This window comes from Loxodonta africana, chromosome 2 (genome assembly GCF_030014295.1).
Source record: "Loxodonta africana isolate mLoxAfr1 chromosome 2, mLoxAfr1.hap2, whole genome shotgun sequence".
Taxonomy (NCBI): Eukaryota; Metazoa; Chordata; class Mammalia; order Proboscidea; family Elephantidae; genus Loxodonta; species Loxodonta africana.
In genome coordinates, this window is record NC_087343.1 from 160,221,139 (window position 1) to 160,245,518 (window position 24,380).

The 24,380-nt window shown below is 42.2% G+C and overlaps 1 protein-coding gene across 1 annotated transcript in view; it reads right to left on the reverse strand.

Moving 5' to 3' along the window:
• Window positions 1-24,380, reverse strand: part of PPP2R2B (protein phosphatase 2 regulatory subunit Bbeta) — a 326,027-nt gene that overhangs the window by 11,375 nt on the left and 290,272 nt on the right. The window contains exons 7-8 of the mRNA XM_023550368.2: window positions 11,865-12,034; window positions 2,263-2,354 (exon numbers count right to left, since the gene is read on the reverse strand). Of these exons, the coding sequence (XP_023406136.2) occupies window positions 2,263-2,354; window positions 11,865-12,034 (262 nt within the window). The remainder of the gene's footprint in view (window positions 1-2,262; window positions 2,355-11,864; window positions 12,035-24,380) is intronic.

Here is a 24,380-nt window from a genome sequence, read left to right on the forward strand (position 1 = left end):
TGCGCCAGCAGTTGGGACCCGCCTCTGTTCAAATGTATGTGTGTCGGGGATGGGGACTGCCTGGGGTCTGGTCAGGTGAGGGACCTCTTGTCAGTATTCCACTGAACCACCGCCTTGTGCATATCACCCACCTTGGAGGTCAGAGACTACTGCTCCAGTGTATTCCTGACTCTGGATCCTGTCTCCCTCCCTGCTCTTTGGATGGCAGCATCCCTGGAATTCTTGCCCTCCTTTCTGTGTTTTCCTTCCTTAGATTTGGATCATGATCTGCTCAACTTGCTTCTCTCTGTGCATGTTTATATAATTTGTCTTTTATGGGCATGCCATGAAGTTGCCTTCCTGTGCTCCTTGCTTGGAGTCGCTACTGGTTTTACCTCAAGATGGCCAGATTTATTTGGGATGTCTGTCAGAGCCCCTCTGCTCCATTTCACTTTGTCCATATTTTTCTTCTAGTTGGTATTCGATTCAATTCTTCATCCTTCCTTTTTGATTTTCAAGGTTCCAGTATTCTTATTGTTTCACTTGGTTTCTCAGGTCTTTGCTGTAAAGGGACAGTATGGTGCATCTGACTATTCCACCATCTTGGCTTCTCCTCCCTGACTTGTCTTAAGTAAGGGAAAGTCTTTTTTGGAAAAATCTCAACATTACCTAAGCCAAACTTCTAGCTGTGGGACATTGGGGTGGGGGGATGTGAAGATTAAAGAAGATGGCTGATGTAGACTGTGGCCTAGAGCAGGGATTCTTAAGTGGTAGATACCCATCTTCTAAGCTGATTTGCCAATAGGCATTAGAGAACACCATTCAGTCTTTAATTCAACAGATATTTATTGAATGTCTGCTATGTGCTTGGGATGAGCAGTGAAAAAAATACCCCCGTGCTTCCATTTTCCAGTTCTGATGTCAGGAAAAGAATGTTGATCTTAGGACTCTAACTTAAAACTTCTCAATCTTTCCTCTCTACTTACTAGTTTATGAGCTTGGGAAGATTATTTTACCTCACTGAGTCTCAGTTTACTTAACTGTAAGATTGGGGTGATGATAATAATTCTGTGGGATTGTGGTCAGGAATCAATAAAATGGTGGGTGTGAAGGTGCCTGGTACATAAACTAAACCAAACTCATTGCTGTTGAGTCGATACTGACTCATAGTGACCCTATAGGACAGAGTAGAACTGCCCCATAGAGTTTCTAAGGAGTGCGTAGTGGATTCGAACTGCCAACCTTTTGGTTAGCAGCTGTAGCTCTTAACCACTATGCCACTAGGGTTTCCACCTGGTACATAGCAGGTGCCTAATAAGTGTAATTCTAAAGTCTAGGCTAGAGGATAGAGGGGAGATGGTACCAATAGATGTTCTGATTTTCTAGAACAACAAAAGAGCTAATGCTGGCTTCTTTTCTCCTTTGGGGTTTTTGTCCACGGGTCACAGTTGCTCTCTCTTCACTCTGCCGTATACCAGCTGGATGGTATGACATGAGCCCTTGGCTATGTAATGATTCCTTCCAGACCTGCTAAGTTCATTTTGGTTCAGTGGCAAAGAAAGCCAAACGATGAGAAACAGCTCAGGTTCACTAAAAAAAACTCAAATCTCTGTGTGCTGCCTTGCCATGGTGGTCTAAATGCTGTTGTTGGTGCAACTGTCGTCAATGAACTAAATCAGCCCCTAGTAGCCTATACTTGGTTCTTGTGAAGTCAGAGAATCATCTGTATTTGTCAGACTAAAAATGACCTATTGGGAGGTAATATGAAGTAGTGTTGAAATCAAAGGCCTTAAAACAGTAATAAATCATTTTCAGGGAATGTGATAAATGAGACCAACTAGAATGCAGCTAATGAACCACTGGGCCCTATGGAGAGGTCTACACTAGCAACTTGAAGGGATACTTTTAGATCTACAAAGCACACTTTGACTGTAGTGATCTGAGCTGCTCAGGCTGGAATTTTCCAGTGGATTATTAGTGATTTTCATTTTAGGCCTGTCGAACTAGCTCTGAAGGTGTCTTGTGCATAAGGAATAGGATTTTCTGGTTGACATTAAATCGTTACCTGTGCCAGTCCTGAAGAGGATTCCAGAGTCTCAGTACACCCTTCCCTCCTTTCCAGGACTGGCCTTGAGTCACTCAGGGACCCATAAAACACATCCCTGGCCAGGCCCAGGGGCCCAATTTTGAGCTCCTTTCAGCTGCACCTCTCTTGGGTTAAATCACCCAGGGCCTCCATAGGAGAGGACCCTTCTTTGGAAGGTTCCCAGTCTCATGCCTTACCTGTCTGACCCATTCCACACACACTCAAATTTATCAAAAATGCAGTCATTTTCGTAGAGGGAGCACAACTTGCTGCGGAGGTAGTCATGAACCTGGGGGGAAAACATAAGAAGAACAAGCCAGTCAATTATCATTTTAAAACTTGGTTATTTCTGCAATCGTCTCCTGACGAGAGTTGTTGATTCTTTCAGTGTACACACATGCCTCAGATCAGATGGCCCTGAGTCTGCATCCATTGAGCTGTGGGACATGAAGATGGGGATGGTGAACTTCTCATGTAGTTGGTGTGGGGATTAAACCAGTTGGCTCACGTTGACTGCGGCCTGGAGCAGGGTCTATTAAGTGATAGATACCGATTTTCTAAGCTGATTTGCCAACATGCATTAGAGAACGCCATTCAGTCTTTTATTTGACAAATATTTGCTGAATACCTGCTATGTACTTGGGATGAGCTGTTCTTTTTGTCATTGCTATTGGTTGCCATCAAGTGGGCTCTGACTCATGGTGAGCTTATGTATATAACAGAAAGAAACATTGCCTGGTCCTGTGACATCTTTGTGATCTTTGATATGTTTGAGCCCATTGTTGTAGCTATTGTGTCAATCCATCTCACTGAGGGTTTCCTTAATTTTTACTGACCCTCCATTTTAATAAAACATGATGTCCTTTTCTAGGAATTGGGATGAATGGTAAACAAAATACACTCATGGTGCTTTCATCCCAGTGTTGGAGGGAGAGACTCTGGAGCCAAGTAAATATGGAAGATGTTTTAGATGGTGATAAAATTATAGAACAAAAAAGCATGGACAAAGAGATTAGGGTAGTTGGGGGTGTTATTTTATACAGATGAGCAACTTAAGGCCTCACTTGATAAGGTAGCATTGAAGCAGAAAACTGAAGGAAACAAATAAGCTATAAGGATATCTAGGAGAAAGACTTCCCAAGCATTGGGTACAGCAAGTGCAAAGGCCCAGAGGCAGGAGTCCTGGAGCTGGTGAAGCAAAGGGGTGGCGGGTGGTCACAGTGTGGTAGCAGATGACCAGTTTATATGCCCTTTATTCTGAGTAAGGTGGAGAGACATCACAGAAAGGATCACTCTGCCTGCTGTGTTGTGAATAGACTGAAAGGGTGTAAGGTCAAAGGCAGGGAGATCAATCATAATGTGCATGGTAGAAAGTAGCTTGGACTAGGGTGAGAACAGTGGTGGGAAGTGGTCAAATTTTTGATAGTTTTGGAGGTAGAGTGGATAGGACTTGCTGATGGATCAACCGTGAGGTGTGGAGAGAAAAAGAGGAGTCCGAGATGGTTACCAAATCTTTCTCCTAAGCAAGTAAAAGCATTGAGTTGCTAGGCTCATTTGGGGCATGTTAATTTTGAGATGTCTATGCAATGAGATGTTGAATAGACTCTAACGTGACAGGTGTAGTCCTGGGGTATGTGGCAATCCTTTCCTAATATAAGAAGCAAGGTGAGAGTGAGGGGTGGAAGGTGAATGGCTGGGAAACCCTGTGGGAGTACTGGAAGGCACTGAGGACCTACCTGAGGTTGGAAGACATGAATTTTAAATGAGATTGGTCAGCATGGTTGGGTGTTTTTTTTCCAGATGCGTTCAGCAACTCAGGTATAGATGCCAAACAGGCAGATGAAGAAGGCTCAGAGGGTAGTAACCCGGTTCAGTATTTCTCTGGGGGGTAATCCTTCCTGAGCCTATTAGTAGAGTGGTGATAATAATGGGCACGCACAATATGCTAGCTTGTTATTACTAACCATGTGCTTTATCTATAAAATCTCAATCTCTAAAACTATCTGAGGATGTAGATACTATCATTCTCTTCACTTTAATGGAGCATGAAATGCAAGGAGGTGACATCATTTGTCCAGGTTCACACAGGCATGTAAATGACAGAACTGGAATTGAACCAGAGTATTTGGACACAGAGTGCACACTCTCAACTACTCTAGCAATTTTCCTCCCATTTGCTCTATCTCATTAGCTTTACGTTACTGGGGTCTCAGTCCTAGATAGAATGTGGTAATGACTTCAAGTGATGCCAAGAGATGGGGAGATAGAATTGGGTAAAGGCAGGGCTGGTGGGGAGTGTTAGCAAAAGCGTTGTTTCACTTCGTTGAGTTTAAGAGTGCCATGATCTTCTTTTTTCTGTAACCTGACCCCTTCTCTTCCCTTGACCCCTAAGTTCTGCGGGATGTTGACCTTGGAGGCTCAGCTGTGTGCTTGGTATTGGGCAACGGAGTGAGGTCACCTTTACCCCATGTTTGATTAGATGGTTTGGGTATTTGAAAAGCTCTCTAGGTGTTTCTAACTCTGCAAATTAATTTCCCCCACCTTTACACTGTCAGTCTCAAACAGTTCTGGGCCTGTCAGGGTAACTGCTTGCTTCAGTGCTATGGTGATGAGGAAATATGTCTGTAGCAGGGCTTTTGGCATTGTTAGATGTTGGAGTGGAATGCAACGGTGAGGCCCATGTCCTGCTCTTGGTGTTCCAGCTATAAATTGACTTACTGACCTCCCCTTGTTCTCCTGTCTTCTGAGGATATGTAAAGTGGCTCAGGGCTGATCTAGAAGGCCATTTCTGTTTGTAGGTGGGAAGATCTCTATTGATCTTTGAGTAAAGAAGCAGAAGAGGAAAGAAAAAAAGACTGAGTTTGGGTCCTGACCAGGGGTTTCCAAACTTTTTCTGTAAAGGGTCAGATAATAAATATTTAGGCTTTGTGGGCCATAAGGCCTCGGTTAGAAATACTCAACCCTATTGTGGTAGCGCAAAAGAAGTGAATGATACTATGTGAATGAATGACTGGATCTGTGTCCCAACAAAACTTTATTTACGAACAGGTGGTGGATTGGATTTGAACCACAGATCATAGTTTGCCAACTCCTGGTCTTGAATGGTACTCCTTCTTTCCTCAAAGTAGAACAAACTATGTCCTTGGAAGAAAGTGATGGGGAGTTAAGGGCATCAATTATGGGGTGAACTTCTCTTTTGATGGCTGGAAGACTTTGCTCTCAAAAAGAAAGAAAGCCTGATTCCTGCCTTTTCTTGACTTTACCATTGATTTGCTTATGGGCTCTGAGTAATAGAGGGAAGGGGAGAGAGAAGTAGGGCTTCTGAAGGGGAAGGATACTAAGTTGGGAATTAGTCCAGTGGGAAAAAAAGGCCAAATTTGTTATCCTGGTACTCCAGGGTTCCCACATTTTGGGAGAAAAAGTTGAGCAAAATTGACCCTGTGTTTTCTGCGTTATCCTTCCTACTCCTTCCTCTCCTCTGTTATGGAGTGCTTTTAAGGCAGGGCACAGATATGAGGGCTCTGAGAGGAAGAGACAAGTTTTTAAAAACACTTGGTTAAATGGGTTTCTATAGTGCAGGAGTTTTCAGAGCCATGAGATTCTCAAGTAAAATTATATGAAGGAGATAGAGATATTATTTCACTAGAGCTACCCAAGGTTTTTTTTTTGGTGAGGGGAGTGGCAGCTATAACCTTGAAAATTAAGATTTTGACAGTTAGATGGGAGTCAGAACAGTAGAAGTTTATAAATAGGGTGGTGGCATGCCTTTTAAAGGCTGGCTCAGTCTTCCCCCTTCTTTATGAACCTTTTTTTTTTAAGCAAAGTCCAAATGTTTAATATTTTTCAGAAGTTAACTATACTAATGAAAATAAATGATAAATTATATTTAGACCACCTTCAATATTTGTACATCATCTTTATAGTGCTTTCAAAATAAATTTTGTAAAAGACATTAATTTCACAATTAAAACATTTAAAAAATAAGGGGAATATTCAAGACCACTGAGTCTGAAATATATCTCATAATGCTGACGGTTATGCTGTCCTTTATCAAATTAACTGTATTTGTATTCAAAATAATGTGGCTTTTTACTAATGACAATTATTTCTTGTCCATTTCAGTGATTTCTTGGATCCAAAACAAAATCTGTCTCTTTGAAACATTGGTTGACGATCCTTTCCCTGCCATGGAATGGTTTGCCTTCTCAGTCCAGTGGACTTTATTAGGAGCTTCCATTTTCTGTGCCACTGTCTCCAGCAGGTTCTTTTCACATGTTTCATCTGCTGAGCCCGACGCAAACAGTACAGGATCTTTTATACGAAAGAGATCTTCATCTCTGAGCTTATGGTGCTGCTTTGGATGGTGCAAAAAACCAAAACCAAACCCGTTGCCATCGATTCCGACTCATAGTGACCCTACAGGACAGAGTAACACTGCCCCATAGAGTTTCCAAGGAGCACCTGGCGGATTTGAACTGCCGACCTTTAGGCTGGCAGACATAGCACTTAACCACTATGCCACCAGGGGTTCCGCCAAAGAGACAGCATCTTGTAATTTATTTCCAAAAGCTATTTTTAATTTAACCTCTGCATGACTCATTTTCACTGTTGAATAACAAAGTGCATTACATCTGAGAAGCAAAGGACAATCTCCTGGTGGAGGGAAAAGTGGCCAGCTGCACCTAACCACCCTCACTCCCTTCAGGAAGCAAACTACCAAGTGACCGCCTCACTGCACTGGCCAGTGTGTTCCCTATGAAGCTTTCTTGATCCCTCAGCATTCATTCACTTTGCCATTTAATCTTAAAAAGAAACCACAGGTCAATAATATGTGTGAAACACGTGCTTTGGAAACATGGGGCCATTAGCATGAACTGCATTCTCCAAACTCCATAAATAATTCTTAAAAGGCAGGAAGGATTCGAGATAAAACTAGTCTGAACCATTATTTTCCCGTCCCTAGCACCTAAGTTCCAGGGAGCTCCTGCCTGCTTCCAACTGAGAGTATTTGAAGGAAAGAACATCTGCTATGAAAGTACGTTGCATTTATGTTCGGTTTTAAAAAAAAAATCCTCATAGGCAAACAAGATAGATCCTTCTCCACAATCAGGTAAGAGATGTATGCAAGAGTGGACTTAAAACTCATCCTATCTGATGCTTTTTTTCATGTTCCAAACATTGTTTTCTTCTATGTTCCTATTATGTATGGTTTTCTTGGCCCTAGACTGAGTTTTCTACCACCGTGGCTCTCAAATTACGTGCTGTGGAAACCTAGTGTCATATAGTTAATGATGGACTGCTCATGAGACCTTGAAAGATTAAACTCTATTGCTTTACTTATCGACTTCGGGGGTTGATAAACCTTTTCTGTAAAGAACCAGATAGTAAATGGTTTTGGCTTTGTGGGCTATATGGTCTCTGTCACAACTACTCAGCTTTGCCATTGCAGCATGAAAACAGCCAGTCTATAAATGATCAGGTATGGCTGTGTTTCAATTAAACTTTATTTCTAAAAATAGGTGGGGAGCTAGATTTGGCCCGCAAGTTGCAGTTTGCCAACACCTATTCTATAGGAAAACTTGAAAATAGCTAATCATGGTTAAATCTATAGCTTTTAATTCATGCAAACATGCTTGTGATCAGTTAGTAAAGGTATGAAAATACATAGTAGGAGCACTACCCTTCTTCCTGACCATAGCAGGCATTAATAATTGATCATGGAATTCTTTCCCACTGGATAGGGCCTCACATCTTTTTCAGTAGTGCTCCAGATACTCAGTGAATCAGAAATGGCATCTACTTCGATCTTCAATATAGTATATAAATTTAATTAATTTTTTTGAAATATGTCATCTAAGGTTAAAATAAGTAAATAAAACTTAGTGGTATTTAACTTCAGCACATGTGCTAGGATAGCTATTTCTTAGTGTTCTGCAAAGAAAATTAAGATCTCAAAATCTACCACTAGTTGGACATGGTTTGAGCACGAAAACAAACAAACAAAAAAAACCCAGTGCCGTTGAGTTGATTCTGACTCATAGCGACCGTAAAGGACAGTAGAACTGCCCCATAGAGTTTCCAAGGAGCGCCTGGTGGATTTGAACTGCCAACTCTTTGGTTAGCAGCCATAGCACTTAACCACTACGTCACCAGGGTTTCCTGGTTTGAGCACAGTGGTCTTAAAATGTGTTCTAAGAAGGCCCTATTCTAGAAGCCTTTTCCCAGAATATTCTCTTGCCACTGTGTGACCAAAATCTACTCTTCTATAATTGAGGCTCTCCACCAGGCCACACCTGTGTAAATACCACCCCACTCAGGCCCTAGTTCCTATTGTCTTCTCTTTTGTTAAGCAGCTGGAAGATGACATCAGTGTTGACTGTAGCCCTGTGCTGTAGATGAGGGGTTGTGGATGAGACCTATGCAGAGCTGAGCCCTCAAGTCTGGGCAGGATTGGATGACGACATACAGGGCTGCTCTTTGAACCGCAGGTATGACACACAACTATCCCAACTACATATAGGGTCTTGAATCCTGGCACCCAAACCTTTCTTTGGTACCCGCTGGAACTCACAATTACTGAAGTCCCCGGTATCCTCAACCTCCTCTCTGACCTTTTCCTTCACCTTCTTTCTCGAACTGAAATTTGGCTCATTCCTGAAGACACTGTTTCTTCCAAGGCCACTCAGAGGGTGGATGGCTTTCCCTCTCGCCCCATTGACCCTATCCCCTTCTTGCCTCTCTCAAGGGCTTTGCTCCTTCAATTGTCTCCCTCTATAATGGCTTATAAAACATGCTGTGACAGCTTCCTGGAGCCTGGATTCCATTCTAGCTACCATCCCATTTATCGGCTCCCCTTCAGAACACAATTTCGTCAAAGAGTTTTCTGTACTCAGGTTCTACTCACATTCTCTTGAGTCCACCCCGATCAGACATTCATTCACACCATTTCCCCTCCATCTCTTTCATTAAGGCTACTGATATCTCTGCATCACTAAATTCAATGGTCAAGTCTCATTTGATTCTGCAACAGCATTTGGCACAGTTGATGACTTCCTCCTTCTTGAGACATTTTTGTTATTTGGCTTCCAGGACTCTCCTTTCTTAGTTTCCTCCTACTTCACAGGCCACTTTTTTACCCAAGCTCTTGTGCCAAATCCTCTTCCTCTTATAAACCTGTTAACACTGGGGACTCTGGGTGCAGTTCTTTACTTCTTCTTTTCTCAAATTATACTCATGCCTAGGTAATCTCATCTAGTCCTGGTTTATATGCTGATGAATGTCAGATTTACATCTCTGGACTAGATATATCCAGACTTAAACAGTGAGCTGTCTACTTGCCATCTCCATTTGGATGTGTAATTGGTTTAACATGTCCAAAGGCAAACTCCTGATTGCCCTATCTTAATAAAATGGCAACTCCACTCTTCTGGTAATTCAGGATAAAAAACTTGGAGTAATCCTTGGTGCTTCTTTTCCTCTCATGCTCCACATCAACTTTGTTGTCAAATCCTGTTGGGTCTCCCTTGGAAATATATCCAAAATCTAGCCACCTCTATTGTAATACCCTCATCTAAGACACCATCACCTCTTGCAGGAGTGCTACAATAACTTCATAACTGGTCTGTTTCTTTCCAGGCCCCGTTATGGATTGAATTGTGTCACGCAAAAAATGTGTTGTAAATCCTAACCCCTATATCTGTGGATATAATCCCATTTGGGGATAGGGTTTTCTTTGTTATGTTAATGAGGCCATATCAGTGTAGAGTATGTCTTAAGCCAATCAATCACTTGTAGGATATAAAAGTAGCAGATTAGGCACCGAAGCAAGAGTGAGGCAAAGATATATGCCATGTGGCGATCTCCAAGGAACCTAAAGAAACTGAGACAAGGATTTTCCACCAGAATGGACAAAGAAAGCATTCCCCTACAGCTGGAGACCTGATTTAGGAATTCTAGCCTCCCAAACTGTGAGAGGAAACCCTGGTGGTGTAGTGGTTAAGAGTTTGACTGCTAACCAAAAGGTCAGCAGTTCAAATCCACCAGGTGCTCCTTGGAAACCCTATGGGGCAGTTCTACTCTGTCCCATAGTGTTGCTATGAATCAGAATCAACTTGAAGGCAATGGGTTTAAACTGTGAGAAAATATATTTCTGCTTGTGAAAGCCACCCACTTGTGGTATTTCTGTTACAGCAGCACTAGGAGCCCCCCACTACAGTTTCTTCTCCCTACCACAATCAGAATGTTCCTTTAACAATGTAAGATAATTCTGAAATTAAGATAGTGGTGATTGTTCTACAACTTTGTGAGTATACTAAAAACCACTGAAGTGTACATTTGAAAAGGTGAATTATATCTCAATTAAAAAAAGTTAGTGAAATAATTCTGCCTAGAATTTCCTCACTTCTTTTTTTTGGTCTAATTCAAGATATGTTAAAATAAGTTCAGTTTATCCCTGCCTCTGGATCTTTGTTTCTATTATTCTCTTGCATGGAATTAGCTTCTCTAAATCATCTCTTCCTCAAAGTCAATTTGGTTTTCTCTTTCACCGAAACCATTCTTCTAAGCAGCGCTTTCTTCTTTGCTCCCTTTGTCAGCAAATCTGCCATTATCTACCCAATGCTCAAGCCGAAAGCCTCCACACAGTTTTCTTGATTCCTCATCTCCATCCCTCAAACCTTGCTGACTCTCCTACCTCTCTATCTTCATGCCACCATTCCAGTCAAAATTACCATCGTCTCTTCCATCTGTTTGATATCCAACCCCAAAAACCAAACCTGTTGCCCTTGAGTCAATTCCAACTCATAGCGACCCAAAGGACAGAGTAGAACTGTCCCATAGAATTTCCCACGAGCACCTGGTGGATTCGAACTGCCGACCTTTTGGTTAGCAGCTGTAGCTCTTAACCATTATGCCACCGGGGTTTCCATTTGGTATCCAGCAAAATGAAACACACAGTAAAAAAGCACACCTCATAATGTCATTCCATTTAATGGATGTCCATTGTACCTGGGCCGAAGATAAAATAACCTACTAAACAAGGGCCTACATGTTCAGACTCTGGCCTACATCTCCAGACACATCTTTCTGCCCTTGTGTTCCATATTCATCCTTTCTGAACATACACATTTCCCTTAACTCAGGCCTTTGAACATACTATTCTTCTAAGATGACTATTTTTCTAGCTAATTCATGGCATTTAAGACTAGCTTAAGGGTTACTTCTTCAAGAAAGCTTGTCCCGACCAGGCTGGCCCTGCCTGTCATGTGCTTCCACAGCACTCAGCATCATCCCTTGCATAACTGCACACTTGATTCCTCGTTCATCATCGGGCTTCTCTACCTGATGGTAAGCTATGACGTGAAAGCAGGACCACCTTTGTCTTGTTCAGCTCTGTATCTGTTGTATCCATCCTACATTAAGTGCTCAATAGAGAGGGGTTTAACTGAATTCTAGTCCCTCCATATGCACCCTGTTTTAAATCATCTGGCATTTAGAGGCTCTACCATTTTATAGAATATAAATATTTATACTGTCTAATTCTTTTGAGCTGTAAGCCTTTGGAGATAGAGGCTGACTTGGAAGCCCACCAAAAAAAGCAAAAAACAAAAAAGCCAAACCCATTGCCCTCAAGTCCATCTCGACTTATAGCAACCCTATAGACGGAGTACAACTGCCTCATAGAGTTTCCAGGGAGTGCCTGGTGGATTCAAGCTGCTGACCTTTTTGATTATCAGCCACAGCTCTTAGCCACTGCATCACCAGTATTCAATATACCTATGGGTGGGCTGGTGTTCTGTACCTGGTAAGTCTCGATGGGGCGGTTTTCCATGTTGAGATCCCAGACTTTAACGGTCAGATAGTCCCTGGTCATGATATACCTTCCACTGTGGCTAAACTTCACATCTGAAATCGAAGAGATGATTTCAGAGAAAAATGACCTGTTGCTTGGATCTTCCGGCTCTTCAAAAACTGTAGAACAAAAAAAAACAAAAACAAGAAATTTAGCAATCCTTATCAAGTGACTCTGTCACATTTAGGCTAGCTAGAAATTGAACAGTCTAAACTTAAAGTCAGTTTGAAAAAGCTGCCATTGGTTTTCGTATTTTCCTTCTCATGGAAGGACTGTCCTGGATTTCTCCATCCATAGGTCTGGCACTGGCTGTTCCCAAGCTCCAGATCTATCTATCTGTTTCATGTTTCTCCTGGTTTCTGGGTGTCACTGCACATATCAAAATCTGGAGTCATCTTAGATGCTTAAAAAGTTTTTTTTTTTTTTTTAACAGCTTTATTGAGAATATAATTCACATACCATAAAATTAACTCATTTAAAGTATACAATTCAGTGGTTTTTAGTATATTCACAGAATTAGGCAACCATCACCACAATCTCATTTTTCAATTCTTTCATCACCCCAAAAGGAATCCGTACCCATTACCAGTCACTCCCCCTTCATGACCACCCCTGACCCTTGCAACCCGGGCAACTGCTAATTAATTTTCTGTTTCTATGGACATTTCAGATACATAGAATCATACAATGTATTGTCTTTTTTGACTGGCTTCTTTCATCTAGCATAAAGTTTTCAAGTTTCATCTATGTTGTAGCAAGAATCAGTACTTCATTTTTTTCATTGAATGATGAATGTTATTCAGCAATACCACATTTTGTTTATACATTTTTCCAGCTGAAGGACATTTAAGTTATTTCTACTTTTTGGCTATTATGAATAAAGCTGCTCGGAAGATCCGGGTACAAATGTTTTCAATTCTCTTAGATACATACTTAAGAATGGAATTGCTGGGTCACATGGCAACTCTTGTTTAGCATTTTGAGGAATTGTCAAACCTTTCCAAAGTGACTACACCATTTTACATTCCAACCAACGATGTATGAGAGCTGGATGTTTTCCACAGTTGTCTATTATAACCTACGGTATTAGATGCTTTCTTTGCCTACCCCCATCCTACATATGCTTCCCTATTCCCCCCTTTTGTGTACACTGTCCATGCCTCTGGGGCCCTGGTGGCAAAGTGGTTAAGAGCTCAGGCTGCTAACCAAAAGGTTGGCAGTTCGAATCTACCAACTGTTCCTTGGAAACCCTATGGGGCAGTTCTTCTCTGTCCTATAGGGTCTCTATGAGTCTAAATTGACTCAACAGCAACAGGTTTTGTTTTTTGATTTGGTCCATGCCTCTTTGCTTTGGTATGAAGGCTCTTATTATCTCTCTTGAAAGTTTCAATTGGCTCCTACTTAGAAAAGTCCAGCTTTTCAGTATCATCTGGAATCCCAGCATGAGCTGCCTCTAACTTGTCTTTCTACTTTGATTTTAAACTTCTCTATCTTGACATTTCCCATTTCTGTGCTTTGCCTGATCATTCTTTCTTCATTTATCCAAGTTCTGCTGGATTCATATACCTTATTGTTACAAACTGAATTGTGTCTTCGAAATGATATATTGAAGTCCAAACTCTGTACCTGGGAATGTGACCTTGTTTAGAAATAGTGTTTTTCTTTGCATGTGTTATTAGTTAACAAGGTCATACCATAATTGGTGTATCTTAATCCCTTCTGACTGGTTTCTTATAAAATGGGAGAACAGACAGGAAGACAGAGTGACATAAAGGGGAAAAACACCATATGAGGCTTCCTTTCTAAGATGTCTTATACGCATGCAAAAGCTGGACAATGAAAAAGGAAGACAGAAGAACTGATGCCTTTGAATTATGGTGTTGGCAAAGAATATTGAATATACTGTGGAATCCCAGGGAAATGAACAAACTAGTCTTATACAATCAGAATGCTCCTTGGAAGCGAGGGTGGTGAGACTTTGACTCACTTAATTTGGATGCTTCATCAGGAAAGATCAATTGCTAGAAAAGGATATCATGTTTGTAATAGAGATTCAAGGAAACATGGGAAATCCTCAGTGAAATGGATTGATACAACAGCGGCAACAATGGACTCAAACATACCAACAATCATGAAGATGGAGCAGGACTGGGCAATGTTTTATTCTGTTATACACAAGGTCACTATGAGTCGAAGCCAACTTGATGGCAACTAACAATATAAACCACAGTGTAGCAATATTGTAAAGCATCAAAGTGACACCCCTACAAGATGGAGGTGAAATGAAAGAAGACAACACTTTAATCAACCTGCCATTAATTATTTACAGAGAACCTGCTTTATGGAGGACACAGAGAGTAGCATACAGATAATGTACCAGCATAGATAGCTCTTTGCAGTTCAAGAAACATCTATGTGTATGTGAATATTAATATCCACTCCATGAAAAATTCATTCATTCAGCAATAATGTTTAATAACATAAATAATTACTGTTTATGGAAAGCTGATAATATTTAAGGCTCTATGCTTTACATGTTTTATCTCATTTAATCCTTACAATAATACTATAAGGATGGATGGCTATGATTCCTTATTTTATAGATATGAAAAACTGAGGCACAGAGAGGTTTTGTAACCTGTCCACGGACATACGGCTAGACCAAACTAGAGCTACCATTGGAACTCAGTTCTTTCTGACTCCAAAGTCTTTGTTCTTCATCATGATGCAATTCTGCCTTGTACCATGTACAAGACCTTATTTTAGAAGCTGTAAGAGAAGATACCATGTTAGAATTGTGAACTAAGAATGACCATAACCAATTTAGACTGGCCCCCGGTGCTTGCGTCAGAAACCTCATTTACTGGTATTTTCCAAACCCGCATTCTCTTGAGACTTAATCATAGTAAAGCCAAAAACCCTTGACCTATGACAAATGGAAGAAAGGACGTGTGGCCCAATCACAAACTTGCCACCACTTTGAAAGGACTTGCCTTTGCTTAAATGACAAATTTTTAGAATCTATCCCTTTTTTTCCCCTATTAACTTCCTATAAAAAGAGACTACTATCTTTCACATACTGAAGTCTTTGGTATCTCCTCTTGAGTACCAGGCTTCCTTAACTTGGTTTACTTCCAAATGAAATCTTTGTTAAATTTTTTTATAACTCAACTCCAGAATCTGCCATTTAACAGAATCTACATATAATCCTGAAATCATAGATCTGAAAAGGTCTTTAATGATTATTAGTCCTACTCTACCCTTTTTATACAGAAAAAGAAATTAGGACTCTGAAATGACTTGCCTAAGTTTACAGCTGACACGGGCACCCAAAATGTCCAATTACCAGGTCAATACTTCTCCCATTATACCACATAATCCCTGCAGGTAAATGAATTGTTCCAGAACCAACTTTGGGCCTCCCATGTTGGAAGTAAGACACATCACAGTGAAACATCCATTGAGGGTGGAACATATGAAGACTCCAATGGGTTTTGAGTAGGGGAGAGAGAGTCCTTAAGAGAACGAATCCATATTAAACACTTCAGAAGCATGGTCCCCACACCAAGGGCTCCATGAGTTCCAGCCTCACATCACCACGGGCAGGTGTAAGGTGGGACCAAGGACTCTGTGTGACTCCGTCAAGGCCCTCACCAAAAGCCCCAGGCCAGCCCTCATCCCTGGGCTCTAATTGCTGTGGCCTGTCAGCAATAGAAGGTCTTCCCCCATCTTACCCAACTCCTCCCCCAGCTCCGCCCCTGCCAATTTATGGGCATCGGCATACATTTTAATGAGTTGTTTGTCTCCCACACTACAATGCAATCTCCACAAGGGCAAGGATTTTTTGTCTGTTTTGTTCTGCTATATTTCCCAGAACATAGTAGGTGCTCAATAAATATATGTTAAATGAATGAATATTGACAAACCATCTTAACTTTTAAATGAAAACTATACCTATTTATTAATCAAAGCGGATCCTAAAAGGGACTAATGCTTTCTTGATCCCAAATTCAAGTTTCCGTCCTTGAAAAGTCTAAAAAAGTACATTTCATAGAAAGTCATTTGTAATTCAGAGTTTTCACTAATCCTGGCTGAGCAACCACTTGTCAGTTATTTAAATCGCTCTTAACTGTATACAGGGAATCCTGGGCCGTGCAAATGGTAAACATGTTCGACTGCTAACCAAGAGGTTGGAGGTTCAAATCTACCCAGAGATGCCTCAGAAGAAAGACCTGGTGATCTACATCTGAAAAATCAGCCATTGAAAACTCTTTAGAACACAGTTCTACTCTGACACACTTGGAGTTGCCATGAGCGGGGATCAACTTGACGATAACTGGTAGCAGTTGGTATGTGTATACACATGTACGATACTCAGTACATTGCCGAGAGCTTACGAATAAAAAATATCAATTGAATACATGCACGCCAGGCCCAGCGCAGAGGACGCAATAATGGACAAGACAGACCTAGCCCTACTCTCATGGAGCTCACAGGCAAGAGGAGGAGACAAATGCTAAAAAATTAAGCAAATTTAGTTAAAGTTGTGAGGTTTTACTGTGAGATTTATCACAGTGTAGGAAGGTGCTGGGGAGCATGACCAGTGGAATGCAAATGAAATATCAGTGTGTTTTCTGTGTAATTTACTTTTCATGCCTGCTGCCACTGCATCAACACCTAAAATGCTCAAAATTTGTCAAAAGTGGTACAACAGTCTCCAGTGCCTGAGCATAGATGTTGCAAAAAATAAGAACTGGCATTTCTCCTGGGGACCCTTGGCCTTGGCAATCGAAATCCTGCTGACCTGCAGGGTTTCCAACCAGCTCCCTGAAAATAGAGTCATCAAGAGAAGGAAGAGAGCTAGGGTGCAGAGAAGACCTTTGCTCCTTTTTTAAGGAAGTAATGTTGATGAGCATCCTAATGGCCCAGACACAGCCTCTGAGGAGATGTCAGGTTTGCTGATGAAGATGGTGTTACTATTTGAAGACCCCAATAAAAATAGTAACAGCAATAAAAATGACATCCGCTACCATTTCTATGTCCTCCAGCTTTGCAATATTATCGCATTTGATGCTCAAGTTTATGAGGGAGGTACTAAGTGTCCTCATTACAAATAAGGAGACAGACCAAAAAAGGTTAAGTAATTTAAATAACCCTGGCTGTGCAGCTAGCAAGTAGTAGAGCTTGGCGTTCAACTCTGGCAATCTATCTGCCTAACTATTACACGGCCTCCAGTCAGGCCTTTCCTTGCTTTGTCAATGTCATTGCCCTGTTGGGAATAGTCAAGCCACCCTGAACTTCTCCATGTTCTAGATATGGCTTGCTCATTCCCACTTCCATGCTGCTGCTCCTCCTCACCTCTCCCTGTGTCCATTGTGGGATAGTGGAAAGAACATCGGAGTAAGTCAGGGATGCTGGGTTGGAATTCAGGCTGGGCACATCAAAACCAAACTCGTTACCATCGATTTGATTCCTACTCATGGTGGTCCCATGTGTTACAGAGTAGAACTGAGTTCCGTAGGGTTTTCTTGGCTGTAATCTTCATGGAGACCTTTCTTCAACAGTGCTGCTGAGTGGGTTCAAACTGCCAACCTTTCAGTTAGCAGTCAAGCGTGAACCATTTGTGCCTACCCACGGACCTTGGGTACAAATTAGGCAGCTCTTAATAATAGCTACCATCTATTGCTATCTATTGAGTGCTTATAATGTGTGTATTACACATATTAGCTCATTCAATATTCATTGGTATTATTACTTTCTCTTTTCCGCAAATTAGCCAAATCAGTCAACTCAGGCACAGAGTTTATACCGCTAGTAGGTGGCGGAGCCAGGATCTGAACTCGGTCTGCTTCTCGTTGGATGACTTTGGGCAGCTGTCTATTCTCTGAGCTTATTTCCTTTCCTGTAATAAAAAGGAGTTAGGATTGTCTACAAGGCTCCTTCCAGCTCTTAGTTTATATGAAATTCCACTGGTCTTTTAATTTCCTTCTCCTAATACCTATTACTCAGGGTAGCCTTCCCAAAGGGACTTCAGCAGAACGCTAAGCCTATGATATGTCAGGTATTTCAGATTCTGAAATCAAATGCGCTTGGGAAACTCCAGCCCTGTTTTGGGGGTTGATGATGCACATTAACCTATTAAAGGTGCGCGAAGTCCCATGGGTTAAAAAATTACCATTCTTTAACCCAGGTTTTCTCAACCTTAGCACTGTTGGCCTTGGGGGTTGTATAATTCTTTGTCGTAAGGGGCTTTCCTGGACATTATACGACGTTTAGCTGCATCCCTGGCCTCTAACCCCTACATTGCCAGTAGTGATTCACTCAGTTCTGACATCTCTGGACACTGCCAAATGTCCCAATTTGATTACAGCCCCTCCTCCGACTTCATTTTATTTTTTTGGCAAATCACTTGTAGCTTAGTATTTCTGTAGCGCAGGTCTCCTCAGAACACATTTTGGGGTAACAATGCTATAGCCAAAATCAACTAATACTTCCTTTTAAATGCTATAGGGTGTACAATGTGCCCTGTTGCAGACATGTTTTATACTGTAACATGTACAGATATGAATACATCTCAGTGGAGCTGTGAGTTTCCCATGTTTGATGGATCCTTCACAGTGACTAGTCCAGGGCTATTTACCTAGGAGGTCCCAGGTAACTGACTAAATGAATAAGAGTTCTGGGAAAGAGTTGAAATCATAATTAAGAGAGAGGAAGGTTAAGAAGAAAGCTGCTGACTTTAGAGAAGCCTAAAGCTAAAATTACATTCAATACAACTGAGGAGAAGGCATTGGAAATGTAGTGTGCACTGAGGGAAGGAGCAGAGAGAACAATAGGTAAACCACCGTAAAGGCTGTTCCTGGGTATGGATCTTTGCTCTGGACCTCACAATGGACACTACAGAGAAACCCACACCCAGTGGTGAAGGAGAGGACCCAAGGCTACCATGGGTGATCCTAATGGCTGCCTCATCTTCATCCCCTATGGTGTGATGGTTAAGAGTATATGCAGTTGGTTTCCAGGTCAGCAGGCCTGGTTTGAAATCCCAGTTCTGTTGCTTACAAATATGAAGCCTTGGACAAACAGAAGGTTAAGCTTCATTTTCCTTATCTACAAAATGGAGAATCGTTCCATGTGCATGGGGCCACCATGAGTCAGGGGCTGACTGTACAGCAGCTAACAACAACCTTCTAGGGTAGCTGTGAAGATAGATGAGATCTTTCGTGTCAAGCACTTAGCATAGAGCCTGTCCCTAGTATGCCCAGTAGGCACTGCTTAAGACAAGGTTGATATGACATGAATCCAAAATCCTCATGCGTTCTTCCATTTGGGCTAGATCTTAAGAGCTACCTATTGTTACATTGATTTCTGGGTCTTCTGTTACACAGACACAATAGCTTCTCTCAGGACTATCAGTTGAAATCCACTCTCCTAAGTATGTGTATATCTCATTTGGTGCTGAAATGAACCACCTTGGCTTTAATGACTCAGGCAAATAAGGAGAAGGTTATAGGAAGCCAGTCCAGGGGAATGTGAAAGTTTGTTCACGATGAAGAAGGAACGGATTTAGAATCATGCACAGGGTTTTCAATTGCTTACTTCTGCTGATATTTCTTCTACAGAGCAGCACAGCTGGCAGGCTTTCCGTTTGGAGACGTGGTTGATAATTTCCCCATAATGGGGGCACAACTGGCAATTTTCCTACAGAGTGAGGCAGATGGCAATTTTCCTTCAGAGATATGCAGGCAACAGTTTTGCCCCTGGAGAGAAACGGCTCACCGATTGAGATGCAGCCAGTAATTTTTATGATACAGAAGACACATCCAGTAATTTTGCCCAGTGAGAAAAATGGCCAACAATTTTCCCACGGAGAGTTAGAACGCCCTCAGACAGATAATGCTGGCCTTTTTCCAGCTGAGGGCAGTGAGAGAAGTTTAAGATTTAATTAGTGGCCAACGTACTATAGTTCTATGGACCTAATGACACCGTCTCCAGACATGGGCTTGGAGATGAGAATGTGGATGATATGAAAACTCAGACCCAAACTGGGGATTCTGAGTTGGGAAATAGTGAAGCCCAGTTTTTTTTTAACACTTGTGGTTTGCTTTTCAAATATTGTTGTTAGCTGCCATTGAGTTGGCCCCTAACTCATGGCAGGCCCATGCACAACTGAAGGAAAACATCGCCCAGTCCTGTGCCATCTCCATGATTGGTTTCGGACGAGACCATTGTGATCCACAGGGCTTTTCATTAGCTGATTGTCAGAAGTAGATTGCCAGGCCTTTCTTTCTAGTCTATCTTACTCTAGAAACTCCACTGAAACCTGTTCCAGCTTCACAGCAACACGCAAGCCTCAACTTGTGCATTGGCCTGGAATCGAATCTGGAATCTCCCACATGGAAGACAAGAATTCTATCACTGACCCATCAACAGCCTCGGCTTTTCATTAATTTCACAAACAATTGTTCCATAGTGAATGCTGTAGCAACGCAGAGCATGAAGGAGAGTGAGGCGTTAACAATCTAGAAGAGGTTATATTGGTCCCTAATTTTTATTTTCAGATAGAAAAGACACCAAAAATTCAAGAGTGGAGAAATGATGAGACAACGGGCTGATGTGATCAGGTAAGGATTAATGATAAGCTGAATCATGAATGATCATTAAGAACTGATCACAGATTGGCAAACCTTTTCTGAAAGGGCCAGATACTAAATATTTTAGGCTTTGTGGGTGGTTCGGTCTCTGTTGCAACTACTCAGCTCTGCTTCAGCTACGCCATTGTAGCATGAAAGCAGCCATGGGCAAGACGTTAATAAAAGAGCATGTGTTCCAATAAAGCTTTATTTACGGACACTGAAATTTGAATTTCATATAATTTTTATATGTCATAAAATGGTATTTTTTCATATTTTCAACACTGTAAAAATATAAAATCCATTCTTTGCTAGCAAGTTGTACAGAAACAGGGAGTGGACTGGATTTGGCCTGCAGGCTGTAGTTTACCAATCCCTGATGATGATTTTGGGGAGTAAGAGGGGTATGCTCTGTGCTAGACAGGAGAATGAGTCTGAGCACATGGCTGAAGTAATACTTTTTTGGGGACCAGTGTGAAGCCCCTAAGATGCGGTGGTACAGAGATCAGGGGGAAGGGCAGAAGAGAAGCTCTTGGCTTAGGAAACTGCAAGTTGCCTTCCTCAGGTATGCCTCTCTGGAGGGTGCAGGGAGAAGTTTTTCATGCCCTTTGGGGTGAAACACACTCAAGCTAGGACCTTTACTCTACCCTTGCCCATTTACAGGTGGACTGGATTGTCTTTGTCAATTGTCTTTACTTCTCTAAGGCTCAGCTTCATCATCTTTAAAATGTAAATATCAATTCTTTGCATGGTTATAAGAATCAAAATGAGATAAAAGTAGATAAAGCACTTAGCACAGTGCCTACCTAGCACACAAACCAAAACCAGACCCACTGCCACTGAGTCGATTCTAACTCATAGCGACCCTATAGGACAGAGTAGAACTGCCCCAGAGGGTCTCCAAGAAGTGCCTGGGGGGATCTGAACTGCTGACCTTTTCATTAGCAGTGGTAGCTCTTAACCACTATGCCACCAGGGTTCCCGGCACATGGTCAGAAGTCAACAAATACTTGTGCCACACACCAGTCAAGCAATGTTTATTGGGCACCTGATAGGTAGAAGGCATGTTGATAGGTACTGCGGCTACAAGAGTGAGCAGAATAGATAACAAGGCCCCTGTGTTATTAGTACATCTTTCAGCAACGCGAGGGCACAGTTACTTATCCTGGCTGGGGGCTTCTCTCTTCTGTTAAAGGAATAAATATTCTCAATTTCTCCCTGTGGATGGTCAAATAATGCCCCCCACCACCACCCCGCCCCAAAGGTCCACATCCTAATCCCTGGAACCTGTGAATGTTACATTACATGGCAAGGGGGGATAAGTGTTTCATATGGAATTAAGGTTGCAGATAAAATGACCTTGAGATGGAGAGATTATCCTGGATTTTTAAGGTGGGCCCAGTGTAATCAATCACAAGGGTCTTTATAAGTGAAAGAGGGAGGTATGAAAGTCAGTGTCACAGTGGTGTGATATGAAAAAGACTTGACCAGCCATTGCCAGCTTTGAAGATGGAAGGAGGCCCTGAGCCAAAGAAATGTGAGCTATCTCCAGGAGATGGAAAGGGCAAGGAAATGGATTCTCCGCTAGGGCATCCAGAAAGGAACACAGCCCTGCCAACACCTTGATTTAGCCCAGTGAAACTATTTTGAACTTCTGACCTCCAGAACTCTAAGATAATAAATTTATGTTTTAAGTCACTAAGTTCACTAAGTTAGTGGTATTTGTTACAACAGAAATAGGAAACTAGTCCCCCACCCCAACCCCACTTTCCTCATATTGTCAATAGTGGGAGGGGATAGTTTTCCCCGATAGGAAGCTGCTCCCATTTCCCTGGCCCCAGGGCCAGCTCTGTTCCCTGCCAGGGAAGGCTGCCTTTGGGCACGGGCTGCAACAGATTCACTGCTCCCAAGGGAGCTGATGAATTCCCACACCTCAGCCGCCCCTTCCTCCCAGCATTCCTGCTGCTGCTACTGTACCCACAGGCTGACACAGTCCAGAGAAACCAGATCAGAGAAGCTTCAAAGACAGAGCAAGCTAAACTGCTCGGAGATAATCAGGACTTCACAGTATAATGTGAGACTGTATGTGATCCTTCTGTATGCTGGATGAAGCTTCTCAAAGCAACACAGCTTCTTGCTCAGACCCTTACAGTAGCTCCCCATTGCCAACAGCCAACAGCATCACACCCTTGGCCTGGCATTCAAGGCCCTTCATAATAGGCCCTTAGTCAGCACTCCATATCACTGCCCACTCACTGCTCTCCTGCGCATTCTACTGAAGTGTGACAGGTCTACTCATCATTTGCACCAGGGTTAGAAAACTCATGCCTCCACGGGCTAGACAGATAGTGAAATCAGTGAAGCATGCATGGGTAAACATTAGGGAGCAGTGGGGACTGTGGAAAACTAGAGTATCCACACCCTATAAAGGTGGCAGTTTCCACTTGGCTTCAGCTAATGGCTGCCATATAGGAATATGGACCCAGCATTGCCAGATCATCTCATTTTTAAGGTCTAAAATTTTCTGAGGATTCCATTTTTAATGCTAGCAACTCATTAAAAAAGTTTCCCTCTCTCTAATTCATCTGTAAGCCACATGGACCATAGTTTGTGACCTCTGCTTTATACCCTGAATAAGGATGGCCAACATGTATGGAGCACTTAGCATGTGCCAGGACTCAATCCTTGCTGTTTCCCCACCTACCCCTGCTCCTTGGTTTCCCTGAATCCTACTCAGTCTTCCAGGCTCAATGTCTCTTCCAGGGACCCTTCCTGGACTGCCTCAGTCCACTGCATTCTCTCTTTCCTCTTACTGGTTAAATTGGCTATCTTCCACATGCACTTCTGTTGTTATTAATATAACGACAATTTTAAACAAGCACTTGTTCAGAATTCATAAGGAGCCAAGCAACTCTAGGTCAGGGAATGGGGCCCTCAGAAAGAAGATACCAGTGATAAAACAGCACCTGCTAGCCTTTAGGCAAAGTGCATGCTAAGAATTATCACCATTAGGCCTGAAGAGGCTGGAGTCCAAAGTCCATAGGAATATTGAATAATCTGTGGACTGCCAAAAGAATGAACAAATCAGTCTTGGAAGAAATGCAAGCAGAATGCTCCTGAGAATTGAGAATGGCGAGACTTCATTTTGCTTACTTTTATCATGTCATCAGGAAAGACTAATAGCTATAAAAGGACATCACATTTGATAAAGTAGAGGGTCAGTGAAAACAAGAGAAACCCTCAATGAGATGGATTGACACAAGAGCCTCAACAATGGACTCAAACATATCAATGATCATGAAGGTGGCACAGGATCAGGCAATATTTTTGTACTGTCATACATAAGGTCTCCATGAGTTGCAACTGACTTGACTGCAACTTACAACAGCTCTAGGATTAGACCTTTCACATGAAGGACCCTCAGCCAGAGTCTGTGATCCAGATGGAGGGAAGTAAGAATCTGGGTTTAGCCTAGGCCTCACATGTCAATCTCAGGGCTGAATTTGGGCTAACAGCCACAGACAAGTTCTTTAACTGGGGGTCTGTTTATCCTCCTTGTGTGAGGAATAATCATGCATTAGCCAAGCAAGGCCAGTGCCTTTCTGAGAACTGCCATGCTGGGAAATACTGATCGAAGGAGGTCCCTGAACATGTTCTCTCCAGCAGCAGCAGTGAAGGGGAGTGACTGCAGTCCAGACAGGATGATGAGCTGGCAGTGGGTGTCTTGAGTTGAGCCTAATTAAGAAATCTGGTAACAGTGAGGCCAGGCTTTACAGCACGCACATTTGGTCTTTCACTCCATTATATTCCTCTCTGTAGGATTGGCTGAGAG